At 38.8% G+C, this 21,047-nt stretch overlaps 1 protein-coding gene across 4 annotated transcripts in view; it reads right to left on the bottom strand.

The window, feature by feature from the left end:
- LARP1 (La ribonucleoprotein 1, translational regulator) overlaps window positions 1-21,047 on the bottom strand; it is an 89,374-nt gene that overhangs the window by 6,248 nt on the left and 62,079 nt on the right. For 3 of the 4 annotated variants that reach the window (XM_032212170.1, XM_032212171.1, XM_032212173.1), the window contains 13 exons: window positions 20,742-20,894; window positions 19,096-19,258; window positions 18,153-18,297; window positions 16,275-16,449; window positions 12,381-12,550; window positions 8,675-9,028; window positions 3,500-3,623; window positions 2,883-3,088; window positions 2,648-2,754; window positions 2,233-2,384; window positions 1,468-1,612; window positions 1,144-1,253; window positions 543-670 (listed from right to left, as the gene is read on the bottom strand). In XM_032212170.1, coding sequence (XP_032068061.1) covers window positions 543-670; window positions 1,144-1,253; window positions 1,468-1,612; window positions 2,233-2,384; window positions 2,648-2,754; window positions 2,883-3,088; window positions 3,500-3,623; window positions 8,675-9,028; window positions 12,381-12,550; window positions 16,275-16,449; window positions 18,153-18,297; window positions 19,096-19,258; window positions 20,742-20,894 — 2,132 coding nt within the window. The remainder of the gene's footprint in view (window positions 1-542; window positions 671-1,143; window positions 1,254-1,467; window positions 1,613-2,232; window positions 2,385-2,647; window positions 2,755-2,882; window positions 3,089-3,499; window positions 3,624-8,674; window positions 9,029-12,380; window positions 12,551-16,274; window positions 16,450-18,152; window positions 18,298-19,095; window positions 19,259-20,741; window positions 20,895-21,047) is intronic. The other variant, XM_032212172.1, reaches the window with a different exon arrangement.

Raw genomic sequence — 21,047 nt, 5'->3', positions numbered from 1 at the left:
AGCTGTTAGACTGCACTTGGCATTTTTATCCCCCACTCAATCCTTCCCAAAGATAGATATTGATTTTTCATAGTGTTTTTAATTAATATATTTATTAATATATATTTTATCTTGCCATTTTCATACATAGTCCTTAGCTTACAAGCACAATAGGGATTGGAAATTTTGTTATTAGGTAGTGTGGCACTTAAATGTGACATCATGCGACTGCACATGATTTTACAAATTTTTGCCAGTCATTAAGTGAATCATCAGACAGAGATCATAACTTGTGACCAGCTAGCAGTAAAACCTAATTTTGCCTTTTTTATCTCACAGCAACAATCTTATAAAGTGGGTTGGCTGAGATTGTGTCAGGCCCAAAGTCACTTAGGCAGTGATTGCAATTAATCTATAAGCAGAATTTTCCTATCACTTCATATTATTTCAAACACATTATTATTATTAACCTACTCTGTGCCTGAAAAAGCCATAAACATTGGAGAAAACACAACCATTAGAAATATTTGTATTACAAGGAAGAAACCGCAATTTGTACCCACATCAACTCTGAAGTCTTCAAGGCGGCGGAATTTGCTGAGGTATTCTTGCAATTTACTGTCAATGTCCAAGTTTTTGGCTTTGGAATATTTTAGGAAAGCCCAAAATTTTTCAAGCCCATAAAGCTGGCCTATTAATAAGGGACAAAAAACTAAGAATAAGTCTTATCTAACATAGACATAGGAAGCAATAACAATTTCATTTCAGCAAATATTACTGACAAAAACGTATCAAGATACAACAGACTTTTTATTAGCTACACATAGGTGGGGGTGCGGGGTGGGAAAGAGACAAAGGGGACAAGAAAGCAGTTGGCCCTCTCGTTACTTAAGACAAAAGAGCATATAGCTAAAAGTAATCTTAGCTACAGAAGTCAGGAACTTCTCCCAGTATTCATGACTTTTCGAGAGTTCTTCCTAAGCATAGTACTTAAAATGTCCTTTCATACTATAGTTTTGGAATCACAGTGTAATCAAAACTCCAACTATTTACTCTAAAGAAAGATTGCACAATTATTGGAAAAATGTCCCACAATTCATTGGCATAAAAATTCCCTGACATATCAGCCACTGTTATGTGCTACCAGAAAAAAAAATCACTTACCAGCCTCAAAATCTCTTATAGTTTCTTCTTGAAAATCTTTAAATATGTCAGGCCGGAATTTTTTCTCCAGTCCATAACTGTAATATCTGAAGAGGCACTCCAGTCCATACCTGCAAGACCATACTATTTGTAACACCACTACTTACTTCAGATGCTATTTTTTTTACAAGAGTTTATTTGATCAAATCAGACAAATTATCCATCTAATATCCCTTTAAGGGCTATCACCATATTTTGTTACTAAAGCCAAAATTAATCTGTGTGCCCCCTTTTCTATACTTAAAATTCCCACTATAATGATGCAATAAACAGATTTGAACCTACCTGTACCCTTCCTTTGCATCCTCCAGAGACAGTTGCTTAAATTCCTCATACATTTTCTTGTTAAAGTGATCCCGAAGGAAAAATGACCAGAATCTAAAGAGAGTATTCATTTCTTGGGACTGGCCAATGCCCAGTCGTTTCCGTTCTGGGTAAGAACAAAGAAGAAAATTCTTAGGAACTATTTTAAAGTGCATGCCAATTAAAATATTTCACTTCATCCTAAAGTCAAAATACACACTCTCCCCATCATTATGTTTCTGTTATACACAAAATTAAGAATCTGCTGAATGCCTGGGCTTTGGCTCTTGAAGCCAGATAGAGAAATTCTGTAGCAATGTCATTTATAAAGGCAGCCAAAGGATTTTAATATTAAATGACATTATATAATGAATGGAAGAAGACTAGCTTTAAATGGATGGAAACTTTATCTTCAAAAAGGCCCACACCAATTAGCCCACACCAATTAGCCCACACCAATTAGAAGTGATGAAACTACATGCTTGTCTATAGCTTTGTACAAGTGAACAGAAAACTATGCAGAACAGAGTTTTTTTCCCCTCCAATTCAAAGTAAGCAAAGCTTATTGCACTACATGCAAATTTGGTCTACAGATTATTACTTCAAACAATAATGAAGGTTTGCAAAGAATATCACTGCCAAGAAGCTAAATTTGGCCAAGATATTAGGAAAACTGCTTACTCTATTCACAATAACCTGCACAAAAATCAAACACATGACAAGTTCAGCAGTATCTACACAATTCACCATTAAGGCAGCGCCGGCGATACTTGTGGTAGACATGTTGTGTGAAGCCATTTTCTTTCAGGAGTTCGTGGGAAGGATGCTGGAACTTAGGCAATGACTGTGGGGTGCAGCCATAGCTGCCTATAGCAGGGGTGCCTTCTGAAGGACTGGAACTAGATAAATTTTGAAAAACAATGTGTCAATATAAAAACCAACTGCTCAAATGTCCAGAAGCAAATACAGACACATTACAGTCAATCAGACGTCAATCTGACAAGCTTTTTCTGAAAAAGTCTTAATTGCTAATTAAGGAATTATTCTGAGTAAAGAGGGCATTGACTTATGAGGAAGAAGAGAAACTCATACAGTTTCTTCAGTAGGATCTCTCAATCTTTTGTTCTTCAACTTCAATGAAAATCATTATGCCTTTTACTACCTGATGGATGCTGTTCGAGGTCTATGCTCCCGAGAATCCATCACCCAACCAACGTGACACTCCATTGGGGGATTTGAACTGTGCCGTGTTTTCCTTTTCCGGGGTGTCTGTAAGAAATAGAAGGAGCACATGACAGATTCTGTATGAACACTAAAAGTTCACAAAGAATTCTAGCTGAGTCGAGAGATACCCAATATCGACAGACATATAGAAGGAGCTGGTGCACAGGCCTTACCTTGGCGTCTATCAATCTGCCTTCCTTAACCACTGGGTAAAATCGAGGCGTCTGTGTGGGGTCTTTCAATTGAGGAGTACGAGGGGTCCGAGGAGTTCTTGCATTGCGGTAGTTTGGGGATTCTGGCACAGTTGTTGGCAAAGATCGGGCAATGGTTGAAGGTTCGGGCACACCAAAGAGTTTATTTGCCAGAGCATCGGTTGGAACTACAATGAAAAAAATAGTAATGATTAAACTATGTTTATACAGATAATTTTTAAAAAACAGCATCCATGCTCAAAAATTGTGCTTTCCAATTCCCTTTAAGAAAAAAGTGAAAGCAACAAAGTTTTTAAAAGCAAGTATAAAATGATGGATTTGTGCCCTGAAATAAATAAAATTTTAGTGTACGCTGCTCAAGGTCATCTTGTGTAAGATGGCAGGCATATTAATTTGATAAACAATAAAATGAAATAGGAAGATCTTCTAGATGCTTTACAAGCAAAGAAGAAGAAGAAGAAAACCAGAGAGCAGCAGCTTAAAAATACAGCAGAGAAGACTAAATGTTTGTCAAAAGATCCTATGTGGAAGACACCTACTGAAATTTGTTTAATAGGTGAGTCTGTGAAAACCTTTACCTTGCTGGAACCTGGGTGGTCCTGGGGGAACTTCTTGATTTGGATCAACAGGAGGCTCAGGGGTAAGTGTGTCAAACTGCTCTCTGGTGATCATATTCACCTTCTTGAAGTTTTCTACTTCTTGCTACATTTCAAAAGATCACAAATGAAAATTAAAATACATGACAAGAAGAGATTTGCACTTTATGTCTAGCAAAGCAGCGTGAAACCCTCACAAAAATCTAGGTAAATTGGGAAAATAGAAAGTGGGCCCCTAAATAGGTGACTATCAAGAATAGAGTTTCAAAATATCAACAGTGATGTACCTCACCATCTCAGTGTAAGAAAATCATCAGAATTTCAAATCAAAACTTTTGTGTACAGTTTAGTTAAGGAATTCCACATAAGACTAAAATCAATGTAATTGTGACAAATATTCATTTTTGGATGTCTGTTTCCCATTCATATACATCAGAGATAATATACTTTTTAATGTAATAAAAGGAGTTCATGAAAATAACATTCTGACTTCCTCTTCACATTATTTTAACAATTTTTTCCATGCTCAGACAGCTCATCTTTAGAGTCACATTCAGGAACTGAGAAGTTTCAGAAGCAACTGACTAAGGAAAGATCACATACAAAATTGACAATTTAATGCCTTTCTCTCACTCAAATACAATTATCCAATTAAATTTTATTGAGCCCACAACTATCTAACAATTCTGTATTGCCTTTTAGTATAAACATCCTCAGATAATATGCCACAAAGTAATCTACAAATCTTCCTGTATTCACCGCTGAATTTTTTTTTATCAAGCTAGGAGTAATAGAGAAGTGCTGCAAAAGTCTGCTGTTTATTCTAAGAATCCTACTGCTATCTCTGGTAAGCAATATAGGTAATCCTCAGATTACAACCACTTTTTCAGTTCATAGTTACAAAGGCACTGAAAGTATATAGGATTGGTCCAGTCCATGCCATCAAAACCCCCATGCACTTGTGTGATCACAATTCAGGCATATGGCAACCAGCTCGCACATATGATGGTTGCAGCCTCCTGCAGTTAAGGTGATCATTATTTCCCTGCCAGCTGTCCACAGCAAACAGAATTTGGAAGTTGGCAGGGAAAGTCACAAATTGCTCCCATGACTTGTTCTAGCTACTTTTTCTCCCGAGGAGCCTTGCTACAGAAGACGAGATCCCAGCAATCTCGTCCTCCACAGCACCCCATTCTGCCCTCCTTCCTAGCATCTCCTTGCCTGCAACTCCTGCTAGCTGGCTTGCACTCTTTAGCACCTGTGCACTCTGTAACACCTGCTCATGGCAAACACACACAACCGCACATCACCCACATTCCTTGTCTGGGATTCTTGACTCTTCCCACTTAACAATTCATGTAATCCTGGTATTAGGATAATAACTTGGAATGTCATCACTAAGCGATAACATTGTACTTCACAGCTGCATTGCTTAGTGACAGAAATTCTGGTCCAAATTGCTATTGCAACCCAAGAATTATCTTAAAGAACTATTTTGATCTGCTCCAAATTAGTACCTTTAGTGACCACCGGAAAACCCAAGTGAATTCTGTTGAGCACCACAAATTTTAATTCTAGATCCAATTATCTCTTTTAAGCCCATAAATATTATAAGAGCTTCCAAATTTACTAAGCCAATTTAGTACCATGTGTCTTACTCAATCAATATTGTGGCTAGCAAAAATCATCTTCTTTGTTTTACATTTCCAATTTTGAAGATGGCTCAATACCTATTATGAAATAAATTAACTACTCCCACCAAAACTTCAGTCGCCCAATCCATTTATCCCAGCAAACTTTACTACAGAAAATGGTACCTTGGACTTTTAATTTAGCATCTTCTCCCATATTTCCAAAAGTACAAGTAGAAAGTACTTTAGTTAGCGTTAGGATTTACACCAATTACAGGTAGTCCTTTTTTAAACAACCAATGGTTCAGGAACCATTCAAAATTACAACAGGACTGAACAAACAGGAATGCTCTCATTTCTGCAGACTGGCTGCAAATGGTCTGAGCCAAATTCTGCTTAGATTTGGGAGAGATCTTTTTCAGCCAGCCTCTTTGACAGCGAAAGGGCTACCCATCAGATGGATTTCTCCACATGAAGGGCAGAATCCCTTCACCAACTAAAAATTAGAGGGGCAAAACAACAAAGCAACAGAATGATATAAGTATCTGCTTTACAGAAAAGGACTGAAAAGGGGCTGTATAAAGCAGCATAGGGCTGCAAATTCAAGGTTAGCGGAGAAATATATTCCTGAATGTAATTTCTATTTAGAAATAGGCATGCATATAATCACATACAGTGCATTCGGAAAGTGTTCAGACCCCCTTCACTTTTGTCAATTTTGCTATGCTTGAGAAGGAGGAGCCACGTCACAATGTCACAACGTGCGGTCTCAATACTCTGAGACCGTCGTTGACACTTTTGCCACTGGATGATCTATTGAGACCTAAACCGTCCCGTAGAGATGGTGATCAGGAAGGCAAAGCCTTGTTAGTTTCAGGGATATCGCAAAATCTCTGATAGACCCAAGGGAAGTGTTTCAAGCTGGCGGTAAACAGGCAACCCCCAGGCTGATGAAATCGGGACGCTCCGGAAGGAAGGAAGTGAAAAGAGAAAGTGAGTCCATCTGGTCAGGTATTTTTTCTATTTTGCTAAAGACTGCCCAAAGAAATGTTTCTTTAAAGCCAAATTAGATCCTTAAGCAAAAGAACTGAGCGGCGAAAATAATCCTAATTGGATCGCTGTGGAAAGTTTTTTTTTCTTTGTAACTATTTTTTGTGGATTGAAGTGCTCGTAACGTTTTTCATCTCTCCTCTTAACGTGAACGGATTTATTTTCTTTCTTCTGCTTCTTGTTGCTTTATTTTTTAACTTCTGGATTAAAACTTTCCTTCTTATTTTAACAATTCTTCCTACTACTTGTTATTAAATCACACTAAAAGAAATCTAAAGAACTTTGTTCCCTATAAGCCAGAGATAAATATTAGAAGGTGAAAATTAACACTGCCACTTGGAGGTCAGAAGATGGGGTTTTTGAAACAACGTATCTCTTTTCTTTCCTTATTTGACTTCACTAACTTTGTAGCTGAAGGATTTGCAACTTGTTTACAGAAACTGATAAAGAACCAAGGACACGAATTGTTTTCACAGGTGCCTGTGAATTATTTTGGCAGGAGAAAGAAGCGGGGGGACAGAACCCTTCTCCTCTGAAGAGCATAAAAGAACTTGTGTTCAAGTCAATTTAAAATAAAAAATAAAAGAGGCCTGGAAGGCTAAAGTGGCAGTTGCTATTAGCAATAAAAATTCTGCTGCAGGTTCCTAAGAGCACAGTGGCCTCCATAATTCTGAAATGGAAGAAGTTTGGCACAACCAACACTCTTCCAAAAGCTGGCTCACTTCAAATGGAGCAATGCGTGAAGATGGGACAGATGTCTGGAAAGATAGTCCTCACTTCAACCCTCTACCAATGTGGGCTTTATGACACGAGAGGCTAGTCCAAGGCCCCTCCTCAGTGCAAAACACATGATAGCCCACTTGGAGTTTGCAAAAAAAAAAAAAAAAAAGCACCTGAAGGACTCTCAGACTGTGAGGAATAAGATTCTCTGGTCTGATTAAATCAAGATTGAATTGTTTGGCCTCAATTCTAAACGTTGGAGGAATCCAGGCACTGCTCATCACCTGCCAATATCATCCTAACAATGAAGCATGGTGGTGGCAGCATCATGCTGTGGGAGAGTGTTTTTCAGCAGCAGGGATTGGGAGACTGGTCAAGGTTGAGGGAAAGCTGAATGGAACAAAGTACAAGGATATCCTCATGAAAACCTGTTCCACATCATTCAGACCTCAAAGGTTCACTTTCCAACATGATAATGATTCTAAGCACACAGCCAAGGCAACACAGGAATGGCTTAGGAATCACTCTGTGAATGTCCTAGAGTGTCCCATCCAGAGCCCTGAGATGAGCCCTATTGAACATCTCCAGAGGGACCTGAAAATGGCTGTCCGCCGACCAAAGGCGGCACTGTAGGAAAACCCAAAGAAATATCTGCCCACTTATATACTATGCTGATAAAAAGCCTTTAACATTCATTCATGCCTAAAAAAGATAAGACAAATATTCTGTAACCAAGAATGATCAAGTGGCAAGCGTGCTTAAGATCATAATCTATATAGTAGTAGGAAACAATTGGTAGAACTTCCTCTCCAAAGCACTCTACAAATACAGTTAATGGCTAGCTTGTCAGACAGAATAGCTAAAAAACACACGTATAAGGTAAAAGTTTTCTGTGTCTTTTCCAACTCTAGGAGGCAGTGTTCATCTCCATTTCTTAGCCAAGGGAGCCAGTCTTGTCAAAAGATGCTTCCATGATCACGTGGCCTGCATGACTTTATTCTGAGTCACACGGAACACACTTACCTTCCACCGAAAAGGTACTTATTTATCTGTCTATGGAGATTCTCATTCAAGAAGCTTCCTCAGTTCAGAACTGAAGAAAACTTCTTGGATGAGAACCAAAATGTCTTCAGGGAAAACAAAGCCCAGTTGCCTTTTGAAAAAGCACCTTTGGAACTACCTATCTAATCGCATTTGCATGTTTTCGAACTGCTTGGTGGGCAGCAACCCGAACAAGGACGAAAGTTCATTTCATCGCTTAGTGTTCTGGGTCTTGAACCTGGACTGTCAGCTTTCCAGCTGACAAGGTCAGCATCTTTAACTACTGAGCCACTGCACTATCTGAGAGTATTATTGGTTTTTAAAGAAAACAGCACTAATCAAAAGGAAACTGCACCCAAAACAGAAGCATAAACTGTCATTCATAAATCCATTTGTAAACAATTCATCTCCCATAATATCTGATAAGATAAAAGGTAAGGCATTCCTAAGTATTAGGATGTATGTGAGAATGTTAACTGGTGATTAAAGGACCCCCATCAAAGAAATGCCTATAGACTCAGGGTAGACATCTGCTTTCTGAATCTACCCTCTGGTTAAGTTTTCTTGATACACTTATTCATATAAGTGGGTGGGCAAAATAGTTTTGTACTAGTATATTGGTTCAGGTTTTAATAATGCAGCCAGGGCCTTTGCTTAGTCCCATCTACATTATATTCATTTTATGTGGAATAGGATAATAAAACCCAATTCTCACCTTTATCTGAGAATATTCTGGTTCAAACTGTTCTGTCCATAGGTCCTGTTCATAGTAATATAGTCCATCATTGATCACTTTGGCCAATTCTGAGCTCATCTTTGCCCTGGAAGTGTGGTTGCCTGTTCTGTCTCCCCCTGGATGACGGCGTAGATAGGGGGGTGTCTGTGTTACAATCAAAATTTTATTCACGTCCCTGTCATCAATCTCATAGTCTGAATCCTCATCTGACCAATCAGTGAAGGTGTTTTTACGACCATCCATCTGTTCCATTTCCTCATCAAAAAGAAAGTCCAACTCCTCTGGTTCATCCTGATCCTTCTGCTTCAGTGGTGTTCTAGACTCTTCTGCTTTCTGGTAAAAAGTGAGATAATGTTGTTAAGATAGAAGCTGGTGGAGAAGTAAGCTTTACTACAATGCTCACAGGAAAATGAATTCTCACCTTCCCCCTCAAGATAAATAACTCAAAAGCTTCACTTGCAATATATGACTTGAAAACAAAGCCCATTTCATTTACCATATTTTTCAGAGTATAAGACGCCCCGGAGTATAAGATGCACCAAGGTTTTGAAGAGGCCGATTTTTTAAAAAAGTAGTAGAGGGATAGAGAGGAAGAGAAAGAGAAATACAGTAGGTAGGTAGGGAGAGAAAGAGAGTAGTTAGGCAGGTAGATAAAGGGATAGAAAGAGAGAGAAATATATATAGAGAGAAATACAGTAGGTAGGTAGGGAGAGTGTGTGTGTGTAGGTAGGTGGGTAGGTAGGTAGAGGGATAGAGAGAGAGAGAGAAATAGAAAGCGATAGAGAGAGAGAAATACAGTAGATAGGTAGGAAGAGAGAGAGAGAGTAGGTTGGTAGCCAGAGGGATAGGGAGAGAAAGAAATATACTGTATATATAGAGAGAGACAATACAATACAATACAATACAATACAATACAATACAATACAATACAATACAATACAATACAATACAATAGCAGAGTTGGAAGGGACCTTGGAGGTCTTCTAGTCCAGCCCCCTGCCTAGGCAGGAAACCCTATACCGTTTCAGACAAATGGCTATCCAACAACTTCTTAAAGACTTCCAGTGTGGGGGCATTCACAACTTCTGGGGGCAAGCTGTTCCACTGATTAATTGTTCTAACTGTCAGGAAATTTCTCCTCAGTTCTCAGTTCTCTCCTTGATTAGTTTCCACCCATTGCTTTTTGTTCTACCCTCAGGCGCCTTGGAGAATAGTTTGACTCCCTCTTCTTTGTGGCAACCCCTGAGATATTGAAACACTGCTATCATGTCTTCCCTAGTCCTTCTTTTCATTAAACTAGACATACCCAGTTCCTGCAACCGTTCTTCATATGTTTTAGTCTCCAGTCCCCTAATCATCTTTGTTGCTCTTCTCTGCATTCTTTCTAGAGTCTCCACATCTTTTCTACATCGTGGCGACCAAAACTGAATGCAGTATTCCAAGTGTGGCCTTACCAAGGCATTATAAAGTGGTATTAATACTTCACGTGATCTTGATTCTATCCCTCTGTTTAGGTAGCCTAGACTTTTGTTGGCTTTTTTGGCAGCTAAATAATACAGTAGATAGGGAGAAAGAGAGAGTAGTTAGTTAATTAGGTAGGTAGATAAAGGGATAGAGAGAGAGAGAAATAGAGAGAGATAGAGAAATACGGTAGGTAGGTAGGTAGGTAGGTAGGTAGGTAGGTAGGTAGGTAGAAGGATAGAAAAAATAGAAAGAGATAGAGAGATAGAAATACAGTAGATAGGGAGGGAGGGAGAGAGAGAGTAGGTAGATAAAGGAAGAGAGAGAAATAGAAAGAGAGAGAGAGAGAAATACAGTAGATAGGGAGAGAGAGAGAGAGTAGGTAGGTTGGTGGCTATAGGGATAGAGAGAGAGAAATAGAGAGAGACAGGAATTACAGTAGGTAGGTAGGTAGGGAGAGAGTGTGTGTGGGTAAGCAGGTAGGTAGGTAGAGGGGTAGAAAGAGAGAAATAAAGATAGAGAGAAATACAGTAGATAGGTAGGTGTTTCTGCTGGCACAGCACTTGATCAATGTAATTCTCATCAATCAGGTAAAGAGCTTTCCAAAAGGGAAAAAGAAAGGTTTTTGCACTCTGCAAACCTCTGCCGTTTTTCCCCCCACAAAAAGGCAATACCCTGGGGGGGGGGGGGGCTTGCAGAGTGCTCCTGGGGGGGGAGCAAAAAAAAAGCCCATTTTCTGTGAAAACGGGCCCGTTTTTTGTCAAAGTAATTGCATGCATAGCCTTATGGAGACTTATAGACTGCTGCTGGGAGCTAGGGGGACAAAGAACAGTCCATGTTTTGTTCATTTCTGCCCTCCCCAACCCCCAGAAGCTCTCTGAAAGCCTCTATAACGGTATGCACGGCCATTTTGGTGAAAGGGCGGGGCTTTGGGAGGCAAAAAATGCTGTATTCGGTGTATAAGACACACCCAGATTTTCAGCCTCTTTTTTGAGGAAAAAAGGTATGTCCTATACTCCGAAAAATACGGCAATCCTGTATTACACAACATACCAGCCCACACAGGAAGAATAAGAGAAGGGCAGAACTATACAGGTGGTCCTTGCTTAATGTCCATTCATTCAACAACTATTCAGTGATGACAGTAGTGAACGAAGGGACTTATGACTGGTCTTCAAAGTTTTGGTCACTGCAGTGCCCTTGTGGTCTCATGAATAAAATTCAGACCCATTTCAGGTTTATGAACGCCTTTGGCCACTCACCTACCTACTGCCACGTTGCTCCCATCAACGGTATTTGTGCCATTGCAACTGGGGTTTATTTTCTGCCCTATCCAGGGCCCTTTTTTGCATGAAAGAAGGTCCTGGGTGAGGCATGAACAGAGGGTCTCGCTGATGAACAGAATCCCAGGGCAGGGTGTGAGGGAAGCCCCAAGTGCGGTACCATAGAAAAAGGTGGTATGAAAGAAGATCCTGATTGGAGGGCATGAAGGCAGGCAGGGCTAGGCATTAGGGGCAGCAGGCAGCCAAAAGGGCAGCGGAGGCAGTCCTTTATGTTACCAAGGCTCAGGGGGGCGAGAGATCAGGAACGGCTTGGACTCAAGGTAGGCTCTTGCTAATGAATTCAGTTAATGACAGAACCAGGGACTGTCAGGATTTCCATTCCTAAATGATATGCTCCTATGATATCATATTTTACTACAGCATCACTTTGTGATAGAAACTTTGGTCCCAGTTACCATCATTAACCATGGATTACCTGTATGTATTTTTGGCAATCAAAAGTTGCATTAAAACAAGCCAACAAACCCATAGTCTTGTAAAACACATCAACAACACTGGAGACTATTTGTCATCCCCTTTTTATTCTGGTGGCTTTGCCAGAGTTTCTCTGTTTGAAGTAAAAAAAAAAATGTCCACCATTGAGGTTGCACAAATGGTTCAAATTTCAAACACAGACCTATTCAATTTTGAATTCAACACCGATCTCCAAGGGGGGAGCATAACCCTATCTAGCACATTTAATGCAATTAAGGTTAGTGTGTTATATTAATCTCTTGAAAATCTTCTGACTTCTGTAAGGTAAAAAAAAAAGGTAAAGATATCCCTGAGGGTTTTACCCGGATAGTCATGACCGACTTTTGGGTCTGTCTTCTGTATCTATCTACTATATCTGTCATTAAATCCTGTAGAAAATCTGGCCTCCAATGCAATTCATTGGTTACCTTGGGTCTGATGGGAGATGGTCGAGGCCTCTTCTTCACTTCAATCCACGCCTCTGAGTCCAAGTCAGGCAGGCTGGCAGAAAGACCTTTAGGCATTGTCTTCAAATTACTAACTTCCTCTGTCTTGCTTGGCATGGGACTGCCAGAGCGGGGAGAACCAGGAGCAGATTCTGGAACATGTATTTAAATAAAGTACAGGTGAAACTCAAAAAATTAGAATATCGTGTAAAAGTTCATTTATTTCAGTAATGCAACTTAAAAGGTGAAACTAATATATGAGATAGACTCATTACATGCAAAGCAAGATAGTTCAAGCTGTGATTTGTCATAATTGTGATGATTATGGCTTACAGCTCATGAAAACCCCAAATCCACAGTCTCAGAAAATTAGAATATTACATGCAATCAATAAAACAAGGATTGTACATAGAACAATATCAGACCTCTGAAAATTATAAGCATGCATATGTACTCAGTACTTGGTTTGGGCCCCTTTTGCAGCAATTACTGCATCAATGCGGCGTGGCATGGAAGCTATCAGCCTGTGACACTGCTGAGGTGTTAAGGAAGACCAGGATGCTTCAATAGCGGCCTTCAGCTCTTCTGCATTGTTCGGTCTCATGTCTCTCATCTTTCTCTTGGCAATGCCCCATAGATTCTCTATGGGATTCAGGTCAGGCGAGTTTACTGGCTAATCAAGCACAGGAATCCCACGGTCATTGAACCAGCTTTTGATGCTTTTGGCATTGTGGGCAGGTGCCAAGTCCTGCTGGAAAATGAAGTCAGCATCCCCATAAAGCTCGTCTGCGGAAGCATGAAGTACTCCAAAATCTCCTGGTAGACGGCTGCGTTGACCCTGGACTTAATGAAGCACAGTGGACCAACACCAGCAGACGACATGGCTCCCCAAATCAACACAGACTGTGGAAACTTCACACTGGACTTCAGGCATCTTGCAGTGTGTGCCTCTCCGTTCTTCCTCCATACTCTGGGTCCTTGGTTTCCAAATGAGTTGCAAAAGTTGCTCTCATCAGAAAAGAGGACTTTGGACCACTGAGCAACAGACCAGGCCTGTTTTTCTTTAGCTCAGGTAAGACACTTCTGACATTTGTTGTTCAGGAGCAGCTTGACAAGAGGAATATGACATTTGAAGCCCATGTCCAGGATCTGTCTATGTGTGGTGGCTCGTGATGCACTGACTCCAGCCTCAGTCCACTCCTTTTGAATTGCCTTTTCCTGACAATCCTCTCCAGGCTACGGTCATCCCTGCTGTTTGTGCACCTTTTTCTTCCACACTTTTCCCTTCCACATAACTTTCTATTGTGCTTTGATACAGCACTTTGGGAACATCCAACTTCTTTTGCAATTACCTTTTGAGGCTTTCCTGCCTTATAGAAGGTGTAAATGATGGTTTTCTGCACAACTGTCAGGTCAGCAGTCTTTCCCACGATTGTGATTCCTACTGAACCAGACTGAGAGACCATTTAAAGGTTCAGGAACCCTTTGCAGGTGTTACAGCTTAATTAGCTGAATAGAGTGGGACACTTTGAGCCTAGCATATTGCACCTTTTCACAATATTCTAATTTTCTGAGATTGTGGATTTGGGTTTTTCATGAGTTGTAAGGCATAATCATCACAATTATGACAAATCACGACTTGAACTATCTTGCTTTGCATGTAATGAGTCTATTTCATATTAGTTTCACCTTTTAAGTTGCATTACTGAAATAAATGAATTTTTGCACGATATCTAATTTTTTAAAGTTTTACCTGTATATTACTTGTTTTGCAAAACATCAACAAAAATAACTCAATAATATAAATTAGCCTTGAGTGAAAAGGAAATAAAGAAGTAGCACTCCTACCAGAAACCCAACTTTTAAGACAAATGAACAAGAAGATGTCATTTATATATTTTAATTCTAACTTGCATTAACTATGTATAAAACATGTAGGCTATGTCAAGTAATTTTTCTAAGTTTTATTTGGCCTTTCATTTTTACTTTTTTTACTTTACTTTTTACCAACTAGGATGTCACATTCCTTACAATAAGGTGAATTAATACGCTAATATTTATTTAAATTTTCACTCCATTTCTACCCTGTTCTTGGCTCCTTAACTTTTTTTCTTATCCACTTTTCTAGCATTATCCTGACCAGTCCAACCCTGAATGCTTTGGCATTATTATCAGAAAAATACAACTGGAAGACATATTATGAAACAGACAGAAACCTGTTTGATCGCTACAAAGTGTGTTAGCAACATACTCATAACATGAGCATAAGGAGCAAGTTTGTACAACTCAATGTCAGGATTTCAAAATGGGGAGCTTTCAAAGACAAACAAATATGCACTTGAGATATTCTTCATCCAGATTACATGCTTAGATGTTGGCAACAGATAACTGAAGCCAAATGGAACAATAACTGGCATGATCAAGGCAAGCTAGTTGTACTCTCAGCCTACTGCTAATGAATGCGCAAAATTTTATTTTAAGAGGTTTCACTGAATGTTCAGACACATCTGCTATGAGGTAATTAAAATTTATTTATTTCAAGATTAGACACATTCAGGCAAGATTTGGGTCCTGTCATATGTCAGGGAGGGGAAATTATTCTAGACACCAGAGGCAACCACATAGTTCCCATAAGATGACAAGAGTTAAACAAAAGAAACTTACATGTATTCCCTGTGGGAGCATGTGGAGCAGGTAGTCAGCCTTGGGAGAAGTAATCTAGTACTCAAGTAACCTACTACTATGTAATGTAGGGTTTTTAAGACAATCACCAACTTGAATTGCAATTGAAAGTCTATCCGCTTGCAGAGCAGCAGTGTTACATGGACATAATGACACATACCGTCAGATATCCATGCTGCTGCATTCTGGACCAATGGAAGCTTCCATATGATTTTCAAGGGCACCCTCTGTACAACTGTGTGTAACAGTCCAATTGGGAGGGTACCAAGGATAAGTGACAATCCCGGCCCAAGAATAAGCATAAAACGTATCTTGGCCACAGCTGCCCCCAGCTTGAGGTAGGGCATCCCACCATTTCTTTCAGAGCTAAGACTAACTCCAGAATCACAAAGCAGTGGGCTGTCTATTACAAGGGATATAATGCTAAGTCCAAATCACAGAGCCAGTGCCCAAAAACAAAAGCCAGGTCTATCAGCTGCACCCTCTCCCTCAGAGCAGACCTGCAACAAAGTGAGTCAGGTTCATGATTGTCATGCTGGCCATGAAGTTCCATACAGTCTTTGAGTCTGCTCCCCAAAGATGGCAGATTGAAGTTCCCCTAGAATCATAAATCTTGGAAATTCCACTACCAGGCCAAAGACAGCCTCAAACAGAGCAGGCAAGGAAGCTGCTTTGCAGCAGGGAGAATGGTACAACCTGAAATCCCACCTAATTTTCAGGCCCAACCTTATAAGTAAGATATCACATTTGGTTCTCTGAGAGGTAGTGCCTCTGGCAATCTTCAGAGTCCCCTGATAGACAATAGCATGCACACACATACACATGAAGTTGTGGCTGTGCTAAATCCCACTGGGCGTATTTCCAAGAAAAGTTATTTCCTCCTCCTCCTTGCCCTGCAGGGTCTCAGAAATATATGCCAGGTTTGCCTTCTCGTACAGGATCAAATCCCATATTAGAGGGATTTTATTAGAGGTTCAGCTTGAGCAACAGTAATGTTAACAGATGCCCATATAAGGTAAATTATTATCTTTAATAACCCAGAGACTCTGGATAAAATACTGAAATGTTGATATTTTGTAATACTGCTGTTTTGTAAAATAAATGTTTGGCTTGATCTCAAATTATGTAGCAACAACAAAAATCAATATGTTTTGTGGAACATATTTTATTTTCATATTTTCCATCTGTACTGACCTGTCTCTTTTTGGAAATTCTGCCTGGGCACAAATTCTGGGCAGTTGATTAGCTGAGAGAAGTCTGTTTGTGTATAGTCTGCCATGGGGGGGCCAGGCAAAGGCCATTTCTCTGGTTCTTCTTTTCTCCTGATTTTCTGGTCCACAATCTCCACCACCTTGCTGTCTTTTAAGGCCTGGAAAACAAACCCTCATTTTCAGCATTAATATATAAAAAAAACAAGACAGGGTGGATAAAAATTGATGATTTAAAAAAATAGTTATTTTTTAATTGAAATCAGATTTTTTATCAAATTTATTTTAATAAAATGCTTTTGAAGTAAAAATCTATACAAAGACAATTTTATATTTAAGATACATTTAATGATTTAGTTTATTCAGCATGAAATGGAGCTTAGTTATGTAGATTGAGGCTGTATATTCTGCCACATTTACATTTTTGGTAAACTCATTCAATGAATCCAAGCTCTGCAAGCTGAGATAACATGCACTGCATTGATGCATTCACACAATTTCACAGTAACCATGAGATAAATCATAAAACAAAGTATACAAAGTTCAGGAATATTCCTTTATCCCATTGTTTTGCAAATCTATGTACACTGCAAACTGTATGATTGTTTGAAGAGAAATGCATCTGTACCACCAGCTCTAAGTGTGAGGAGGAAGGGCAAGCAGTAAAAATGAAAGTGAAATCTTCTAAGCAGCTTATAAATATAATATTAAAGAGCACCTGTCATTTCAAATCCATCATGGCAGCACCTGTTAGTCCACTCACCTGCTGCCTGCCATGTCCCTCACCTTGTTGTGTCACTGCTGCATCACCAACCGTCCCATTAAAGTGAATGGGACTGTCAGTGAATCAACAGCAGGCCAGAGGAGGAGCCGCTGCGGGACAGAGATGACAGTTGCTCTTTAAAAATTATGGTTTAAATTGAGTTGATTTAAATCAAGCCTTTTTACTAATGATTTAAATCAAATCCAGGCAAGGAGGGGTACTGCAAATATCCCACAGATATCTTTTATCTGATAGTGAAATAGTAGTTTTAAAAAAACATCTAAAAGAACATTGAACCCTAAATAATTTAAAAATTATCAGATATGTTGCAGTCATTTAGGAGTCAGGAAGTAAAATATTATCTTTATATGAAAAAAATATATTTTATAGCGCCATACTAACATAGCTAAAATTGAGGAAATTGATGCTTTTCTTTCTCTAAACATTTCTACCCTTTCCTGTCCTTCTTAAATGTTCTCCTCCCACTCATTCCAATGGTAGACAAAGGAATAAAGCCAACTTTAGCATTGGTATACTTCCTTTCCTACTCTAGAGCACATTGGGTAATGAGAAGACACAGATATGACCTGCTGATATTTTCATTTCCTCACTCAATCCAGTATGGGAATGGGAGATCTAAAACTTCTGATTCTCTCTCTCAAGAATAATAACATGGCAGCTTTAAGAGCTTTAATGAGCTCAAATTCATACAGTGACAAGCATTCAGTACATCAATGGATGTTAAGCCCAAACCCAGAGACGACACAGTGAGATCCAATCCACTCCTTTACTTACACCTAACTGACAGAATATTGCCAAACTAAAGTTGTAAATTTCTTATTACATATATCCTGAGATTTTAGGATGTGGCTACCCTAAACCTTTTAGCCCATCGCCCACAGTTTGGGATTGTACAATCTTTTAATCCAGGCATTCTCCCCCCCTTTTTTGGGGGGGAAAGCTCTGTGTTATTGAAATCCTTCTCACTTTGGGTGCCGATTTTATCACAATGGAAGAGATGAGATGATATAACCAAAAGTGAAATGGCAATACTCTCTAATACATAGGTACTGATAGCTAGGTGGGCAGATTATCCCTTACCTTAATGATAAGGCCAACATCTGTGGTTAGGGCTTGTACCCGATGGAAACTGGCAATGAGAGTGATGGGAAGGAAACCTTCAGTGTCCATTTTCCGCCTCAAGAAAAAGTCTCTTTCCAAGTTGTCGACACTGAAGTAGTATTCTCTGAAAATAGCAAGTAATGGAAACTGAAATAGTTATTTGTGTGATATGCTAGAGTACATTTCAGAAAAGTTTTTCTCAAGCATAAGAATAACTACTACGCTATCATAGCTATCATTTTCAAAACTGGTCCCATTATGTTTAAATATATTATATGGGCTAAGGAAATACTTTTTGATAATAGAAAATATGTCTACCCTAAAATAATCTCATTAATTGTATCAGAATTGTTCCAGTTGCACTGCCATACTCTGTGCCAGAGAGTACCAATTTCTTAAACTTGCCATTCATTTCTCTTTGTTATTAGCAAATTAGTAAATTTGCTGCTACTGAAAATAAAGAAAACAAATATAAAAAGAAGTAAATTCTCTTATTCCACCCTTTTTTCCTGCAAGCTAATTATCATTAGCTTGGCACATATTTCCCGATACATTTCTAAGGAGCTATCTTATATTACACATTGTTTATTTTTCCTTCTATATTCTCAAGTGGCTTTTGGGCATAACCCGGTCTTCTATCACTGCTATCACCACTTTAAGGACCAGCCATTATTTTGAATGTTTTCAGTTGCAACAATTTTATAGAAAGGGCTTATCATTATAGGCTATGATCCTGCTGCAATAATTGCCATTTTACTCATTTTGGAAAGGGCAGCACAGTATATCTAAATAAAAGACTATTTAGCAATTTCTTAGTGGATAAAATCAGTTTTCTGCCAAAGAAATAAAGTGATTTGCCAAATATTTAACAAGGCTTTTGAAAGATTGAAAAACTACTTCTAGAACCATAACTAATACATACATCTGTCGTTTGATGTAGTCTTTGAGCAGTTCTTGGTCAACACTGTAGAGCTCAGTACTACTGATATTATCAAAGTAGTAAGTAATATTACTAGTGTATTTCTGTGTACGTGTGCCATCAGAAGCATCAAATTTCCGATATCCATAATGATAATCAAAGTGAGCTGTAGAAGGAACAAGAGAAAAATAATCTTTTTAAAAACCTTTTCTTCTCAAACAAAATCTATATTGCACCGGCAAACATAAGCAAGATGAAATATAACAGCCAGGCAGTGGACTACTGTTTGATACTATGGCCACTGACCTGTATTGATCTACATGGTTCTATATTTTCTCCCACATTCATTTCTTCATCGAAACTAAAATATTTGAAATGGTTACCCTGAGATTTGGAATAAGGTGTCACCAATATGACATTCTGCTGATAACCCGTCACATAACTCAAAAGAATATGGCACATATTCATAATGTTACAAGAATTCAATAATGGTGAGGTATGAATAAGGAGGCTGAATTGACAACAAAAAATGACAAATGTGCTACTAGTCAGTAAAAAGTTAAGACACAAGAATTGGGATTCCCCTAAACCTCTGAAAAAATCAGGTGTATTGTTTAGGAATGCCTGCACTCCTAAATTCAATAGTGCAATAATAATCAAATTTGCACATTTATGTTCAAAGTGCCAGCTATGACTATTTCTGAATCAGCTGTATCTTCCAACAGTCCCCATGTCTTGGTCAAAAGGCAATGCACTTAATCTATGAAAACTCTTGAAAGGTTCCGAAGGAGGTGGAGTGATAAAAAATAACATGGCAGATAAGCTGTTAATCAGTGTCACATCACAGCCAAACAAAGCTAACTTATCTAGCTCACAACTCTACTGACCACAAGGATCAAAAGCTTGCTGCCTAAGGATCAAAGGTTTACTATCTGCAGAAGGATCTCTCTTATTACAAAACTAGATTTCAAAGTCCTTTTACAGTATATCTTTTCTTATGACACCCTTGGAGCACGCTTTACTTTTAATTATTAGTCATTTGCAATAAAACTGACAGGTTCTTGAAGCATTTTAAAGACTCTTTTAAGATGCTATAAAATGCTATTTTTTTTCCCTCACAATACAGGGAAGTATACTGCTCATTTGTCTTGATTGTTCAAAAAGGTATGCCAGAATCAATCATCTTAAGCTTTCCTTTTGTAATTAATAGACACCGATGTTAATGACTAGCCCAAAGTCACCTAGTGAGCTTCTAGATATGACAGTAAAATTGAACATGGGTCTCCCCAACTCTATTCTAATAGTTAATCACAACAGGAAATTAATTATTTAATTTTTAATTACACTTTGTATAATTGTGTTTTTACTGTGTGTTAATATTTGTGTATTGTTTCTACTTCTGTTATTCTTTGGTTAAAAAAGGGACTTAAAATTCAATAAAAAGCCATTAGTTTTAGAAAAGGCTTTTAATTCTTTCATCTAGGTGTACTGATTTGAACTATACTCAGTCAAAGTTTAGGACAAACAAATCAGCTCTTCTCAATTACTGACATTCATACTGGAAACAAAATGTTTTCTGCCAGTTCTTTATCTGCAGCATCACCAATATTCTGTACATGGAAGAGTGGTTATGAATATATTCTACGTACAGCGAGTACCTCCTCTTCCTCTCCCTCTCCCTCGTCCCCGGCCACGTCCTCTGCCCCTGAAAGCACCACGAACTGTTGCCCCATCGCTTTTAACACTAGAAGTTTCATCATGGTCAGGCCAATTCCGTTCATGCTTGTTATCTAAATGCCATCCTGCAACAAAATAAATAGAAAGAGAAAACATGACTGAGTTTGAAACACTAAAACGACTGTGAACTGATATGTTCAGGCATCTTTAAGCAATCAGGGAAGTTAAAAGAATAATCTACTTCTATTCTTATTATATAACAGATGAAGAAGGCTTAG

The sequence above is a fragment of the Thamnophis elegans genome, chromosome 2 (assembly GCF_009769535.1).
Source record: "Thamnophis elegans isolate rThaEle1 chromosome 2, rThaEle1.pri, whole genome shotgun sequence".
Taxonomy (NCBI): Eukaryota; Metazoa; Chordata; class Lepidosauria; order Squamata; family Colubridae; genus Thamnophis; species Thamnophis elegans.
This window is presented reverse-complemented; position numbering and strand designations above follow the sequence as displayed.